The 17,223-nt window shown below is 31.5% G+C and overlaps 1 protein-coding gene across 1 annotated transcript; it reads left to right on the top strand.

Annotated features, from left to right (window-relative positions):
• The first annotated feature begins 396 nt into the window (after window positions 1-396).
• LOC129225198 (ATP synthase subunit delta, mitochondrial-like) lies at window positions 397-12,065 on the top strand. The gene is made up of 4 exons (XM_054859765.1): window positions 397-605; window positions 4,500-4,653; window positions 7,739-7,827; window positions 11,342-12,065. The coding sequence occupies exons 1-4, from the start codon at window positions 483-485 to the stop codon at window positions 11,462-11,464; spliced, it is 489 nt and encodes a 162-aa protein (XP_054715740.1). The 5' UTR covers window positions 397-482; the 3' UTR covers window positions 11,465-12,065.
• The last annotated feature ends 5,158 nt before the right edge of the window (window positions 12,066-17,223 follow it).

Below are 17,223 nucleotides of genomic sequence, written 5' to 3'. Positions count from 1 at the left end.
TCTTTAAACGAATCAAAAGTTGAAGGGTTTAATTTAGATCATAGATCCAGAATATTAGTCGAAACTCCTTTTTTTCCCATTTTTTTATTTTTGGTGATCGCGCGTTTTTCCAAAAAGGTTTGCTCAGATCGCCCATGAGTGAAAGTCTCCGTTTGCCGTGTGGCAGGGTATTCAAAAAGATACCTGAAAAATTAATTACTTTGCTCTGTTCAGCTCAAACAATTCGTTGGTCCTTGAGTCTTTTTAGCCCCAAATAGAGTCCCTATATGGGAACGTAGAGGATAGCCCAAAAACCTAGCTCCGCCACTCCGTTTGACGTGCCGAAGACATTGCTCCTCCGCCCCATTCTTTCTCCTCGACGTTCGAGTATCGCGAAAGTTTTCGCAAAATAAATATGGCAATACTTTTTTGACTCTTTAACACGACCTTTCGGTGTTTTGGGTAAATTTCCCAATTATACTGTAAAAACCGTGTTTTAAATCATGGCTGCAAGTTTTTTAACTCGCCGAAGCTTAAGTATAGGCTTCGGACTTGCAAGAAATACTGTTTTGCAAAGTCGAAGTTATGCCAGCGAAATGTCTTTTACATTTGCATCTCCTAGTGAAGTAAGTTAAAAGTTTGGTAAAGTGGTTCGTACGTATTTATTTATGTAGCTTATGTGTCATGATTTAATGCTTTTTTCATGTTTTTGTGTGCTTATTAACCTATGGTGGAAAATAGAACATTTTTACTTGAGCATATGCCCACGGTTTTTGTAAATTTCACCAGTCATCAACACTCATGTTTTGGACATTATTTATTGAAACTACTTTGGCAAAGTTTATTTGAACTGAAGAATGTAGGGCCAGTTCACTCTGAAAAAGCCACGTAAGAACTTGGAGTGTGTCAGACATTTATGTGTAGTGAAAATAAATTGCTTTTATTAAATCTAGTCTTTGCGCTGAAAATCACTCTTTCATTTGAGCATTTACTATTTTTAATATTATTGACACCTTGCATTTGTTTCTGACACTTTGTTGCAAATCTAATGTTCTATGTTTAAAATCCTTTGCTAATTTTCAACTGGATTTCAGGTTAGCAGATTTGCAATAGAGTGTACTGTTGTTGATTTTCTTTGAGGATTAGCTATTTAAATTAAGGGTGCACAGCCTTTTGACCCTCCCCCCCCCCCCCGATCCCCCTAAATGACAGGTCTGTCTGCAAGTCAACAACTCCAACTATATGCTTTCAGTTCAAATCTTATATTTTTACTTCTATTCCATCAAATCTTATCCCTAATGGGCCTTCAATAGTTTTATTAGCATGGTCTTAAGCTCTGAAAACATCCATTCGCTACTTTGCTAGTAAAAAAAAAGAGGTGATTGAAAAGAAATTGCATGTTTTTTTTTTTGGAAAATATGTTTTGCTCAGTATGATTTATATTGTGTATATTTCAAAAGTAATCAAAAATATGGTAATCTAAAAACCAATGCTAAAAGATTGCTGAAAAATTACAGATAAATCCAAATATTTTCCTTGACCGAGTAGTATCGAAAAAACACATAAAAATTTGCCAAAATTGCAAAGTATTTAGCGTGTAAAAGCCAAATGAGCAGCAGTTTTAATATTTAAATTAGAAACATAGACCTTCTATATTGAAATATTAAAAAATATCTTTTTCCAAATGGCGTGGTTTTTTTTTTGATTATATGGTTGCTGCTAGAACAATTATTACAATTGCTGAAAAAGTAATCTATAAAGCTTTAACGGTCTGGCCATGGGCGGATTTATGGGGGGGCGGAGGGGGGCAATGCCCCCCCAGTTTTTGGAGGACTTTGTGTAGTAACAACACATCGTCCAAATATTTAAAAAAAATTATTATTTTTTCTTTTTTAAATAGTTCAGAAGGGCATGGGTGGATTTAGAGGGGGGCATAGGGGCAATGCCCCACAATTTTGGGAGGACTTTATATAGTAACAACACATCGTCCAAAATCATAAAACCAAATAATCATGACTTTTTCTTTTTTGAATAGTTCAATGAAAATAAAGAGAAAAGTGTATGTCCTTTTCTGATGAGAGAAAAGAAAAGGGGGGGGGGGGGCCGAAACGAAAATTAAATAAAAATAGGGGGGGTCATCACTGGGGTGTTGAAAATGTGTCAAAATTCACTATTTTGGACTGAAAAACCTTTTGGGCAAGTATATGAATGAAAATATAGGCTAAACAAGCTATACATTAAGCTGCAACACTTATAATAATTGACAATTATTTTAACAAATTAGAACCTAAAGCAAAAGGGGGGAAAACTCCCCCCCCCATTAGCATTAACAGAACGATCTACTCGTCATGATTTGTGTCCACATTTCAAGTATATTTATGCATAATATTTATGTTCTTAGTAGATTAATTGGCCTTTTGAGAAATTCTAAAAAACAAAAAGCATAGTTTTTTCCCTTCTCTCTCTCTCTTTTTAAGAGAGAGAGAGAAAACAAATACTACCGCAAACTGAATAAATTTCAGTTATCTGAGTATTCTAATTAAATGAATCTTTTAACCTAGAGGGAGAGCACAATTTTACTTACTTTATAAATACTGTTTAAAAAGTAAGGTAAGTCATAATCATCTAAGTCTAATTGAGTCAGACCTTGTCATTATTGAAATCTAAATAATTGAGTCATCAAAAGTTTTGGAAAAATTTGCTGAAATTTTATAAAAGTCTATAAAAACCTAACAAAGATTGGTAAAATGGTAAAATCCTTTAACCGTAAAAACTGGCCAATTTTCGTAAAAATTACAAACAAATCAAGCAAAAATTTGCAGGTAAGAGTGAATTACAAACAGGGCCGAATTTGCCTATGAGGTAAACAAGCTATTGCTTAGGGCCCCTGCTTTGAAGTGAGTCCCTAACTTCCCCCAAAAAAATTCATGATTCGTTCCTTAAAAAATGGAAATTGCTTGAAAAACTAATTTCATTTTTAAGTGCTTGAAAACCTTGAATATTTGGAAAAGTGTGGCTACAAACCTTAAATTTTAAAATTTCGAACAAATGGTAGAGGGGGAGGAATGCCAAAATATGTCAAATTCAGCTCTTTGCCACTTCCTGTATCAAAAATGTAAAAATCATGGTTCTCACGTTTGTAACATATTATCTGAAATAAATTTTTGTGACTCACATGTTTCATATTTTGATATTTATTCAATCCCAAATGCAAAATTTTGGAAATTCTTTTGGTGTTGCTTGCTTTTATCTTACTTCTGCATATATTGTCAGTCTGTTTAGCCTAAAAATAAAATTACACTCTACTTCTATTCCTCTTTGTTTTCTGTCCCACTTGCAACTGAATAGAAGTTGTTGTAATGAGAAATATATAGTTTTTTTTTCTTTTAAATTTAAAATAGCTATTTCTCACAAAATTAGAACAGGACTGTAAAACTTTACACTCAAGTATTAAAATATCAGACTGGAAAGTACAAATGAAGTGCGTTAAATAATTTTATTTATTCTAGAGTCCTTGAAAATAATTAGATAAGTCTTTGAAAATCCTAAGCAAAGTGGGCTCCAATTACTTCTACTGCATATTGTTAATATGTTTAGCCAGGAAAAAAATATACACTACCTCTATTCCTTTTTGTTTTCTGCACTACTTATAATTAAAAAAAAAAGTTGCTGTAATGAGAAATCTATAGTTTATTTTTTCTTTCAAACTAAAAATGGATGTTTCTTACAAAATTTGAACAATACTGTATAACTGTATAATCTGGTTATCAATTTCTATGTCTATACAATTAACCTTTATAAGGCTTCAAATGCAGAATTATCTATCCATTTTACAAAATTTCCTCCGGGGGAGAAACCCCCCGCCCCCTAAAATTGGAGCCCTGCGTCACTCTCTTGATACCAGCTCCCTCTCTTTAGGTCAATTCAAAAAGGACAGCATGAAAACACGCATTAATCAAAACGACACACAAAAAAGTAAAGCATGGACTTATGCATCACAGGAAACAAAAACATAAGAGTGGGAGGCAATAAAAATGTTGCTTAAAAAAAAAAAAAAAAATCCTGCCCCCCCAGGAACTCAGTCCTAAATCCGCCTATGGGTCTGGCTGTCCACTGGCTACCCGTGCTAACAGTAGGTGTGGGGGACATCAGGGTGCCATGTCCACTGACTAGTGACAAGAAAATGAACTTTCTCCCTGAAAGTTCAATTCCCTGAAATTGAAAACTTTCTCTTTTTCCCTGAAGTCCTGAAACCTTTTTTCAATTGAATTTTGGAGCTATTTTACTTGGTGTGTTTTAAGATCATATCTATAGAAGCTTCTTTTATTTTTTTTTCCCACCCTCTCTGAACATTCTTTCTTTCAAAAAAAAAAACCTAAATGCACTAGTGGGCCGTAGGTTGTGCACCAGTAATTTAAATGATTCAGGCATTTATGATATCGAGGAAAATTTTTCAATGTGATTTTCATTAGACAATTTAATTAATTATAGAAATGTTAAATTTAAGCATATTTTAATAGGTTTTTTACAACAAACGAAGCGTGAAGCAAGTAGATGTCCCTTCATACAGTGGCTCTTTTGGTATTTTGGCAAATCACGTTCCTACGCTTGCTGTTTTAAAGCCTGGTGTAGTTACAGTTTATGAAGATGATGGTTCCTCCAAGAAGTACTTTGGTAAATGCCGTTATAAACACATACTTTTTTAATTACAAATTCAAAGCTCATGTATTTTAAAAAAAAATACTTATTTCTCTTTCTGCATTTTATTTCATTATACTGCTTAAAAACAGTAAAAGAGTCTGACAAAGGTTTGGTTTTTAATGGGTAAATGTATCAAAATACTTGTCTTATTTTATGGTGGTTGAAGCAGAGTATACAGGGTGTATCATTACGGACTTCTTTTCAGTTCATCTGCCTTGCTACTTTAAACATTTTAATTATTTTGAAAATATTGCTATTACCTGGAATTTTCTAAAAAGCTAAAAGTCAGGGAATTTTTTTTAGCCACAAGTGTATGAACCCTGTAATAAATGATATTTGAATATTTTTTAAAAATAGTAATTTTTTTATGCTGGGTTTTTCATTCATTTTTAAAATTAAACTGCAAATATTAAAGATTGTAACATTTTTATAGTTCCTTTTCATGTGTATATATAAGAATTTCTTCTTAAATGCTGTGATTGTACATCAAACCAAGTGGAAGTGGTGTAGGTACTCATAAAATTAAACATGTGCACTTAGAATACAGGTTTATGTCACAGCTGCAAATTAGCCTGGAAGAATGTGGTGCTAAAATTTTTATCCCGGCCGAAGTGTACTCACCCTTCCTCTCCTTAGACCCATTCTACAACTTTTGATCCTGTAGAGAGGTCAAAAACTGTGACAGCATCTGCTCCGCTTCTTCTGCATTCAGTAAGTTGCGTTTACATATGTGTCAAAATATCAATGCTAATCGCCCCTCCTCTGCCAGGGATATTAGGGTTGCCATAGTATTAGGACAAAAGAGCTTATGTCTGAACAGAAATTATATTAGGAGGGCTATTGGTCTTCTTACTGGTCATTGCATCTAAAGCGGCACTCTTACTATAATGGGTGTTGATAATGATCCATCTTGCAGGCGTTGCCATTTTCATGAGGGAACTGTTACTCACATCTTGTGTGATTGCGAAGTGTTGATTGCCTGTATGTTTGAACACCTTGATTGTCACTTGCTCAAACCTTGGGAGAATTATTACATTCCCAGTAGTTTACTGAATTTTTTGTTTCAACTACTGCTCTGTTTTAAACTTCTATTTGAGGACTAGTGCAATAGATTGCTGGTTGCAGTGCTTGGTTTGGTTACCCTCCTCCCCTCTTTCATTTCATTTACCCTTACAAAGTAGTTTAAAATTCATTCTTTCCCATATTATGGCTTAGGTAGCCAAGTCTTCATCTTCCAGTACACAAGTTAACTAATTTTTACAGGCATGAGAGAATGAATCCTTCCTGTAAAAAGAACTATTTACTGTGTTTGCATTTGTCTCTTTTCTTTCCCTCTCTGATGTTTTTTGTCATTAAGATGCCAACATTCAGTCTAGTGTCCAGTTCCCAAAGCAAGAAAGACAATTCTACCTGGGTTAGGGCCATTTTCAGGATCAAGATCTTTTTTGTTATTTGAAGAAACAGATTCAGTTTGTATGCTAAGCCGCTTGACTTTCAATTTTATTTCAGTTGGGACAAAAATTTTATGCTGTATAAAGATGATTCTTTTTATACTTAGGTTATAAAAAAACTTTTTGGGAATTGATTAGCTGTTTAATCTTGAAAAGTAAAGTTTTTCGGTGCCAAAAACATTTCTTGAACAGAAAGATTTGTAAAGATAAAATTAAGTTTAAAAAATTGTATAAATAAAAGATTTATTTAGAAGAAGTAAAAGTTTTTATACCTCAACATGTTATGAGTATAATTTAGTAACTACATTGATAAGTTATTCACGCATACACAACCTAACTTATAGACCTTGTTTAAATTTTCTCATCTTGCAATCAACATCTGAAATTTTATTTTTAATACTTGAATTAAAAGTTTCCATTTCTACTGACGAATAAAATCTTTAAAGAAATGAATAAATAAATAAACTTCAAACAAGACTTTTTCAGAGCCCTTTGAAGATTTTAAAAATGCTTAAAAAAAGCTAAAAGTGTTCCAAAATTTGAATCAACAACTATTTAAGAAATTATTTATCAACATTTACGTAAAAAGAGAGTTCACTAATTTTTTTCAGGCAATAGATTGACATTACTTTTAACTTAATTAATCAGCTCATTTTCAGGAGCAACATTTCATTGACTGATCAAAAAAAAAAAAAAAAAAAAAAATGTAATTGTTTCGAATGACATTACCTACTGTGACCACACATTTGCATTTTATTTAACTTCATCCTATGTCGATACCTTACTTTTGATTAATTCATTATTTCCCGGTACCAGAGGAACTTTTTCGTACTAAACATCAGTAGTATGCAATGGATAATGTGTAAAATAAACTTTTTTTTTTAATTTTTGTAATTTAAAAGAAATAGATGCAGGTATGTATGGCAGCCAGTAGACAATGTGCTAAAGAAACTACTTTTGAAAAAATATTTTTGTATGTGTGGTAGAGATTGTACTACAAAATGCAGTTCTTAAAAAATAAATGTTAATATTTTTATAAACTTTTAAGACGCTTTTTCGACACATATAATATTAAATTGTACGTACATCTTAATTTTATTCAAAACATGAAATAATTATAAAAATAAGAAATAAAGTAAGACAATTTAAAGTAACAAAGGTTCTTTTACTTATTTGCTCCTTTTTAACTTTCAATGACAAAAATGAATGCAACTGTTATTTTTTTCTTGCTGGGAATGTTTATGGATAATAAAATCGCATTTTTGGCGCAGTTTGGCCCAGATTTTACTGCCCTGCATACTCTAAAAGGAATATCTAATTAAATAATATATTCAAATCTTCTGAATGAGAAAAAATGGGCTGAAAGTTTTAAACTGTTGTTAAATTTTAAATAAAAAAGAGGTAATATTTTCCTTTTTAATAGCCACATTATGTTGAGATATTTATTGAATTATCCTGTATAACTACCAATATCAACATTAGACATATATTTTTTACATAATTTTTTTTTAGCGAATAGAGGAGAGTTTTGTAAACAAAAAGTTCAATGTTTTGAAAGCAAAGACAACATTTTAAGTTTTACTAAATTATTATTAATTTTTTAACAGTGAGTAGTGGTTCTGTAACCATCAATGAAGATTCTTCAGTTCAAGTTTTAGCCCAAGAAGCTGTCCCTGTTGATAGACTAGATGGTCAGGTAAGTGTATTTGAAATGTTCTTATTATTTAGTTAAGTTTGCAGAATATGCTTTTGATAATCTAAAATTGACAGAAATCATAAAAATTCTTAAAATTTTAGCACTTTATAATTGATAGGGCAATCTGTCTAGTACATAAATATTGCAACATAGGTGAAACGATATGGGTATTGTCCCCCATACCGTTATTGGCCATCTGAACTTTGATGCTGAAACCTAACATCCCTCTTATCAAAAGCTAGGTTAAAAAAATTTCTCAGTGTAGCATGTTTAATAATTGTAAAAAAAATTTTTCAACAAATTTGCTCTAGGTGATTTTGTTGTTCTGTAATTTCTTGGCACGGGTTAAAAAAAATCATTTTTAACAAAAAAAAAAAAAAACACTAGATTTTTTTCCAATATGAGGCAGTGAAAAGCAAAAGGATGTAAGTGGCAAAACTAAAAATTTGGAGATAACCAGTACACATTGTAGGTGAACCTCTCTTCTGTTATGGGACAAGAGATGGTACTAGTACCCCTGGTAGTTGTTGCTATACAGCATGATTTAAAAAAAATTCATTGAAAGCCTACTTAGGATGTTATCTTTAAACGCATTTTACTCAAAATTATGAAAATGTCTTTTCCACTTACATCCCTTTGCTTCTCACTGCCTCGTATAATATTTTGAAACGAAATTGTACAGTTATTGAAATTCTTTGATATATAAATATGGGATGCCTATGAAGTAGATTTGAGGTGAAATGTAAGATCTTTGTATAAGCCTAAAAATTTCCCTGCACATTAATGGATCCAACATTTGCATATCTAATGCCATACCTCGATATGGCATCCATTCTAGATATATCACCCCTACCGGCAGAATGTCATTACCACGAGAATTTGATGTCGAGTTTCCTCACTGGATAGAGGCACCTGTGCTCTTATTGATGCGAACCTACATTGGAGATTTAAGTATAGTGAGGACATTTCAAAAAAAAAAATACTCGAGGGATCTTTCATATGCTGCATGATTATAAGACATTGGTGCTGAAGATTTTCTGCATAGTCAAAAATACACCAACTGGACATTGCAGATCAGGACCAAGGTATGCAAGAACAGCACCTTACCACCACACCACTCAGTCGGCATGTGCTACGAGCTATACTTTTTCAACTAAGTAGTAGTTACATGGGTATTTTTTATTTTTTAATTATTTTTATGTTAAAATTTTAAAAACCTAATTTTTGGCGTAGTTGTCATGTTTGGTCGTTCGAAAGATGGTAGTAGACAAGTCTTACGTGCCAAAGTTTCTGGAAAAGGAATATATTGTTTATTGCAATGCAAGCTATTGAAAAAAAAAATGCAAAGTGTGCCATTTTTTTAGAGAGATAATTTTAAATCATCTTGAAAAATGTAAATTTTTACCTTCAGAATATTATCTTATTTCATCTAGATGCTATGCCAGACCTCCCAACTCTCCGTTTTTCTATTTGATCATTATTTTGCTGTAATTTATTGAGATTTCACTCCTGAAAGGATTTTTTTTTATATAATCTAGATTAAAGTGCACTGCCATAACTTCTTTACCTTTCAAAGATTCAATGGCACCTTGTGTTCTGTACAGTATCTTGTATGCATGTTGGGAAAAGACTTAAGCAATTTCAGCTCATTGCAGGTAATTGGGTAGCAATCTTTTAGCATCTGTTTCTGGTTTGTCCTTTTTCTGATAATTTCCTGAATTATGTACTGTACAATGCCTATTGAGCTAAAATTCAAAAGTATTTTCAACATCCCTTGCTTTTGGGCCCCCTCCCCGAAAAATTGCGTTTGAAATAGAAGCTTATTGAAGCTACTTGAAATGTACTGCGGTTCAAAGCTCTTAGGTGACTTTTTTTTAAATTAGTGCATTTTGAACTAAAATAGCTTGCAGGGTTCATACACTTGAGGGAAAAAAAATTCCCCGACTTTTCCAGGTTGTTTTTTAGAAAATTCCAGGCTACTCGCATCATTCAAAATTAAGTTTAAATAGCAATATTTTCAAAATATTAAAATTGTTTAAAGTAGCCATGCAGAAGAAATGAAACTTTTCCCCATAGATTAAAAAAAATCTTGGAACTTTTCTTTTTTTTCTCTGTTAAAATTTTAAGTTATTTTAAACATTTTGTTCAAAATCGTTTTAATTCCTTTACTATTTGTTGAAAACAAAGTACTCTCAACTTATTTTAGCATTTCTTTGATGTCGCGTGTCATGCGTGATATTAGCGTTTCGCTGTAAAGGAGCACCTTTTTGCGTCCGCTTTTGGTTTACAATAACTCTTTTTATTTTCTTATTGGCATGTAACACAAAATATATTGAGCAAAATACAAAGCTATTGTTCAGTAAGCCTTAAACTAGAATATTAAGACAAAATAGTCAGTTTTTAGCACATAAGCATCTATGTCAATTAAAATAAAAAAAAGTTCTGAAGATAAAATTTTGCATTTTTCAAAAAAATAATTACAAATTATCCAGAGAAAAGAACCACATTTTGAGTTGTTTTCAATACATTGCATTGAAACAACCATCCAATGCCGTTTTAGGAACTTATTTGCTTAAAAAGTCTTGTGTACTTCCATCTTGGAAATGACCAAATATGGCAGCTACGCCAAACACTAAGAAATAATTTTCTGAATTTGTAGCATGAAAACAATTTAAAAATTATAAATATTCATAAAACTACAAATCAGTTGAAAAGTTTTTGCACATTTGTGTCCAAGGTATAGGCAATGAGGATAAGATTAAATTTTAAGAACAAAATTTTTCATTTCTTAAGAAATTTTAAATAATCCAAAAAAATAAATAAACAAAAACAATTTGCAATTAAAGAAAACATCCAAACCTGATTTTTTTTTGGAAACTTAATCATTTAGGGATTGTATCTACTTCCATCTTGTGCATGACCAAAAATAGGGACTACGTTTCACAAGTAGATGAGAAGATTTTTCGATCAAAGAATGATTTTCCCAAATCAACCCTCCCATCTTCAGGCTTGTGTTTCCGAAGCAGAAAATTGTCTTCTCCCCTGTTGAGTTTGTGCATAATTCCTGTTCATCGAAGGAATTTTTTCTTGGGAACTATTGAGTTAAAAGTGGTGCCCGCGGAAGTTTTTTTTTGAGGGGTAGCTACGTTTTTTATTGCCAGCAACATTTTGCCTCAAAAGTTTTTTTTTCCAGGAAATATAGACAAAAATGAAGATTAGCTCTCATACAACAAAATTCCATGGGAAAAAATTTGAAATTTTTTTTTTTTGGGGGGGGGGGGGGCAACCTTAACTTTTCCCTGACATTTTTAACTATATCATTTTCTCTGACAATTCCAGGTTTTCCTGGAGCGTGCAAACCCTGGCTTGATAGAACCATATATTTTCGTCATATAACATTGCTCGAAATCTCCCATCTTCTCCCTTGAAACTTTGAGCCAATCTCCTGTTTTTTTTTTTCATTTCATAAGGTTGGCATTGATGTGCTATTCTAAAAATATGTGCTTCTTTTCAGGCTGCTAGGGAAGGTTTGTCAAAAGCACAGCAGCAAGTGAGTTCAGCCACAACAGAGGAAGCTAAAGCTGAAGCCCAGATTGCTGTTGAAGTACATGAAGAATTAGTGAAAGCAACATCATAAAAAACATATTGTAGAATATTTCATATAAATCTAGTGATGTAACAAATTAAAATAGACTTTTTGTATTAAAAAGCAAATCCACTTATCAGTGACGAGTGTAAAAGCAATATTCACAAATGTCAGATAAAATCATTTAATCTCTTAAAAATACAACAAATTAATACATCTTTAGAATTAAAAACAACAACAGAACATCACAAATAAATTACAACTAGTAGTTACAATGAATACAGTTGACTAACAATCCACTGAAAAAAATAAATTATTTAAGATTTACATAATTAACAAGTATTACAGATCTTTTCAAAAGCAGACATTTCATAAATCTATGGGATTCACATGAACATATATACACTTGCAACTTACGTTTTACATTTAAATATGAAATTAAATCACATGCAATTAATACTCAAAGTTGCCAAGTGAATACTATAAAATTTTGATTCAAGCAATTGTTATGTAAAAAAAGTACATTCTTTGCTCCATTTCTTTTTAACTTCTAACAGACTAGAATATTCTGACTAAGTCATTTAGGTTATAAAGTTGATGTAAATATTGCACTTATAAAAATAAAGTCAAATAAAATTATATTCAAAATCAATGGTATGCTTTTTTCCATAAAAAGTATTTAATTTTCCTGAGTTATATAAAATGCATACAAATTAATAGATACAACTACAAAGTCAGATTCAAACTGATATACTCTTAACATAAAATTTAACAATAAAAAAAAAAAAAGAAATTTATAAACTTTACAACAAAGAAGTTTTAAGATTTAACTTTCATAAAAATTCCTGTCATAGCTTTGAAAGTCGGGCATTAAAATTTGTATGCATATGAGAGCTTAATGCACTAACGCGCGAGCAATGTTAATTTTATATTCTAGATTTTATCTTAACATAGAATAGCATAAAATGGTAAATATTAAAGAAGCCCTAGTTCATTTTTAAAAAAATTTCTAATCACATTAAAACTTAAAGATTTTTTTTTTTGTTGTATATACAACTTTTACTTATAAAAATCCTTTTTTCAAAAGCAAGAAAGTCTTTCATAGTCTGAGTAAAAATAAATATGCATATCTTCTTTGTTCTTAAAATTTTAATTATTTGGATAATATTTTAAAATAGTATATCAAATACACTATTTTGTGGTAATGTATTTCACAAATACACAAAATAAGTTGTGCATAAGTTAAAGTTCTGAATTCCAGAGATTTGAGTTTTGTACAGTAAACTTCCGACTATCCACCAGTGACCCAGGGAGTAAAAACTATTCTACTGAATTAGTAAAAGACTACAAAATACTTTGCAAGTTGCAAAACTATTTAGAGGAACAAAGTAGTGATGCATAGGTGAATGAAAAACTGATGCTAAGAAAAGTTCAATCCAAAATCATGAAAAAAAAAACCTTGGCAGCAAAAACAAAGATCATTTCAATTTCAGAAAATTCAGCCAATTATCACAAATGAATCGTGTATAAATGTGCGTATGTGTCTCACACAACTCAAAAATGTTGTAGGAAATTGTAATTTCATACGTGGGGTCTAGTAATGTTTTTCCCTTTCGGTTGTATTCATATGTTCCAGAAGGGGTGGGTCTTTTGCATATTTTTTGAGGCAAACTGTTGTTAACTGCAATGCAAAGTGAAGCGATTCAATTAAATTAGGGACCATTAGTGATATGTCGCTAGGTTGGCGACAAAAATGAAATTTCCAGTTTTGTGTCAGTTTGGTGATATTTAACTAGATTCCCACACAAAGTGTTAAAATTATCAATATTTGGAAAATTAATCTCCACAGAAGTCTTTTCTGCATCGCATTGGTTAGCAACAAACTAGAGGTGTAAGCATTTTAAATGTTTTTCTGTTTACTCTAAGGCACTATTATAATGTATTAAAGTTTCTTATATGTTGTATTCAATTTTTGTTGCTCCCAACTCAGACCCTTAGGAAAAAACATTGCCTTTGTTTACATTAACATTCTCTTGTTTACCATACTTTTATAAGTTTTGGAAAATGTCTAAACAATTATGCACTTAAGAAGTATTGCTTCTATGTGCGTGCTATGCGTGTGTGAGTACAAACACGCATTCTTTTGAGACATTGAAAAACATCAATTATTTGATAGGTGTTGAAGAAAGTAGTTTGGGGTTCCACATTCTTGGGGTTGTGCATTATTTATCATAAGCACGTTTTTTGTTATTGCTTTAATATTTCTTAGTGCAATATATTGTAAATCTTTTCACTGATTGTTTAATATACCAAGTAGTTTTTTCCACAATAACAATTCTTATCTTATTTCCCGCTCACATTTAAACTTCTGTCAGACACCTTGTCTAGTGGTCAGAGAAGTCTGACTGCAGATGGGGAGGTCCTGGGTTCAAATCCCAGCTCGGGCAAAGATGAACTTTCTCTCTTGTCCTTTCTTTGTACGAATGTGTTGTACTGTGAAGGCTAGCCTACGCTATAAATGAGTCTTTATGGCATGTGTGTACTATGGAAGTCGGACTTCACACCAAATTTCCAGCCTAGCTGGCACAAAACAACGACATTTAAACTTCTAGTGGGTTATCCACATCTTGTGCAGGTTCCAGGGATAATTAGGAGTTTACTGTATCTATTTTTTTTTCAATGAAACATACAATTTATTGTGTAAACAGCAACAATAATTAATATATCTTAATTGAAGAAAAATCAAAACCTAATAATGAGAAAGATTAATTTAGTCTTTTCAACTGTAAATCACACCATAAAAAGGGAGCTAGAAAGTGTTCATTTTTAGCATAAGTTGAGCTGAAATAAGATTGGCAAACATACATTCACAACACAAAATAAAATTTGAAAATGTTTTAAGCAAAATATTTGGCAAATTGTTTCATAAACTAAAAGCAACATTTCTTAAAATATTTTTTAAGTAGATGATATTGATATTTAAATGGAAGGATCTCAACAAATTGAGCAATATTTGTGCTAGAGAAATATTTAAAATTTCTCTTAAAATCATGCCCAAACAATATTCATAATTTCGGCAAAAACATCTTATGCACTAAAAAAACATTTGAAAAGCGATATAGGGATTATTTTTCCAAAACAATGTTTTACTGGTAACTGGGCAAGGAATGTAGGACTAGATTTATAAAATACACATCATACTTCATTTAAGAATCTTTGCTTAAACAATCTCATGCTGTTGATCCCAATGGTAAAAACTATACAATAGTGACTTTCAACTTCAACACACTCACAAATGTATTTTTGATGAATTACACTTATCTGATGGAACTGTATGCTACCTGTTTGCGTTTTCAGTAGTATAACCAGGGAAGAATACAGATGATCCACCATTATTTGGTGGATTTGGAGAAGGATGAATAGGAGTTGGGGTGACATTTGTCTTCTTCAAAATCCCCCTCAACCGGCCATCACCAGGGGAAGTTGGAGTTAGTGGTAATTGTTCTGATGAAGGCATCAAATTGATTTGATTTGACAATACTGGTGTTACAGCAGGGTTGGATTCATTGGCAGTAATAACACTTTCACGCTCTTTTTGAAATAACTTGGAAAAAACTGGCATCAAATTGTTAAGCTGCACAAAATACATAAACATTTTTATATGAGAAATGAATGTTCAAAAAAAAAAATTCTTTTACTATTAAAAAAGTCCAGTGCACTTTTTTGAGAAACTGGACACACCTTAATCTTAGGATCAAAAAATCATATGAGTGATAATTATTAACATTAAATACAAGTAAAAAAGACAAAAAAAAAATTAATTGTAAGTGTTTCATTATCAGGAAACATTACAGATCAATATTTGAACCTGAGTAAAATCTTTAAGGCCAACATAAAAAAAAGCATATGAGGACAAAAATTCAAATATTTATAAGCTTGTCTGGGAGCCATTCCTTCAAATATTCTTGTTTTCGTGAATGAAACTAGTTTTTGATAAAATTCGGGATGTATTTTTTACCATTCATCTTCGATGGTAGATTTCAGCTCTATTGATGAAGTAAAATGTCTCTCCTTTGCATAAACTCTTCTTGCTAAGTCACCCATTGGGTCAAGTTCTGGAGACTTAGTTGGTCATTTCAAAGTTTCAACATTGTTTACTTGGAGCCTATTTTTTGCACTGTTATTCGGATGGATAGATGCATTGTTTTGCTGATATTTTAAATTTTCTCCAGCAATAAATTCAGCATTTGGTAAAAGATGAATTGGGAGGACATTTTACCTGAAACAAACGCAACTGAGCGCACACCATTGTAAGCAAAGCACTCTCAAGTTCTGACAGAGCATCCATCTAATTGACGCTTGTAGAATATTTCTTTTTCTTTTCGTAAATCATGCCAATAGTACTTCCGTCCGTTAGGTCCATTCAAACTGCATTTCTTTTCGTTAGAAAAAAATATTTGTATTCATTGGTTATCCCAGGTCATGATTTCATAGCTAAAGTTGAAACGCTCTATATTGTGCATTTTCAATAAATGAGGTTTAAGCAATTTTGCAGCATTAATAAAATTTCCACACCTTCTAATTGTGTTATATATCGTTTTTGACAAACATTTAAACCTATCGTCTGAATAAGTTTCCTGGTTGAGTACTTTTCAGGTAATGTAATGATTTTCAAACTCTTCTTCCAAGACGCGAGGACAAAGCTTTAAGTTTTCCCAGGTTTTCTTTTTACTCTAATTGCGTTTAAATCAAACAAAAATGTTGACTTCAGCCTTTGATCTTTCTATTTCTTCGCAATAGTATGCCTACTTATCCTTGTTGAAGAAAAAGCTTCTATCTACCCTCTTTTTCTTGAACAGTTAACTTTTTACCTTACAATATCGTCACAAGTAGGACAAAAACTTAGAAGAAATTAATCACAAAACTGCAAGTTGAAGGGTTTCCACAATCTTGTTAACTGAGGTGACATTTATTACAGTATAAGTACTTGCAGTTTTTTAAAAATACTAGTGGCCTTAAAGTTTTTACTCAAGCTGAAACGCTAACTGTTAATAAACCACTGCTTTTCTGGTTATTGCATGCTTTACAAACATTGTCTGTTGCGTTATTTCTTACCAACGGATATTAATAATTAATAATACAATAATATTAAAATCCCTTTAATTTCATTTTCCTTTTTTTTAAAGAAAATTATACTGGCCTTAAAGTTTTTACTCAGGCTGTATGTATAAAAATGCTTACAATTACACAGTTCCTTTACAAATTTTTGCTTAATAAAACAGAATGATTAAAATACTTAAATTATTTATTACCTGATTTAGAGACGTACAGCTTTGATTATAAACAGTTTTTAAAAGCTCTGTCTGTGTTGCAAGCATAGTCATATTCCAAAGAAAATTCTCTACAACCTGTAAATACAATAATAAGTAATTATTGAGTTTTGTAAAGAATTGAGCTTGAATTTTAAACATAAAAAGTTTCTGTAAGATATAAAATTTCAGAAAATAATAAGTCCTGATTAAAGTTTAGCTATAATAATAATAAAAAAAATCTGCTGTAGACAAATTGTGTAGCCCTGACACTCCATTTTCATTTTTGGTAAAAGGGAGGGGGGGTGCTAGTAGCTTTAAAAAATTTCTTTAACAAATTCATAGGTCCTTAAAATGAATTTTGTGAGTGTTTTAAAAAGAGTTTAAACAAAAAATTTAGTTTTGAGGAAATGTCACTTGATTTTGAATACGTACAGTGAAACCTATGTAAGTTGACCACCCGCGGTGCACAACTTTAGTGGTTAATTTAAACAGGTGATC

This window comes from Uloborus diversus, chromosome 6, assembly GCF_026930045.1.
Source record: "Uloborus diversus isolate 005 chromosome 6, Udiv.v.3.1, whole genome shotgun sequence".
Lineage (NCBI taxonomy): Eukaryota > Metazoa > Arthropoda > Arachnida > Araneae > Uloboridae > Uloborus > Uloborus diversus.
This window is presented reverse-complemented; position numbering and strand designations above follow the sequence as displayed.

Bases quoted from the DNA above. Each gene is read 5' to 3' on its own strand.
- LOC129225198 (XM_054859765.1), top strand. From the start codon at position 483: ATGGCTGCAAGTTTTTTAACTCGCCGAAGCTTAAGTATAGGCTTCGGA. The intron at 4,654-7,738 runs GTAAATGCCGTT...ATTTTTTAACAG, and splicing joins TTCCTCCAAGAAGTACTTTG to TGAGTAGTGGTTCTGTAACC. The intron at 7,828-11,341 runs GTAAGTGTATTT...GCTTCTTTTCAG, and splicing joins TTGATAGACTAGATGGTCAG to GCTGCTAGGGAAGGTTTGTC.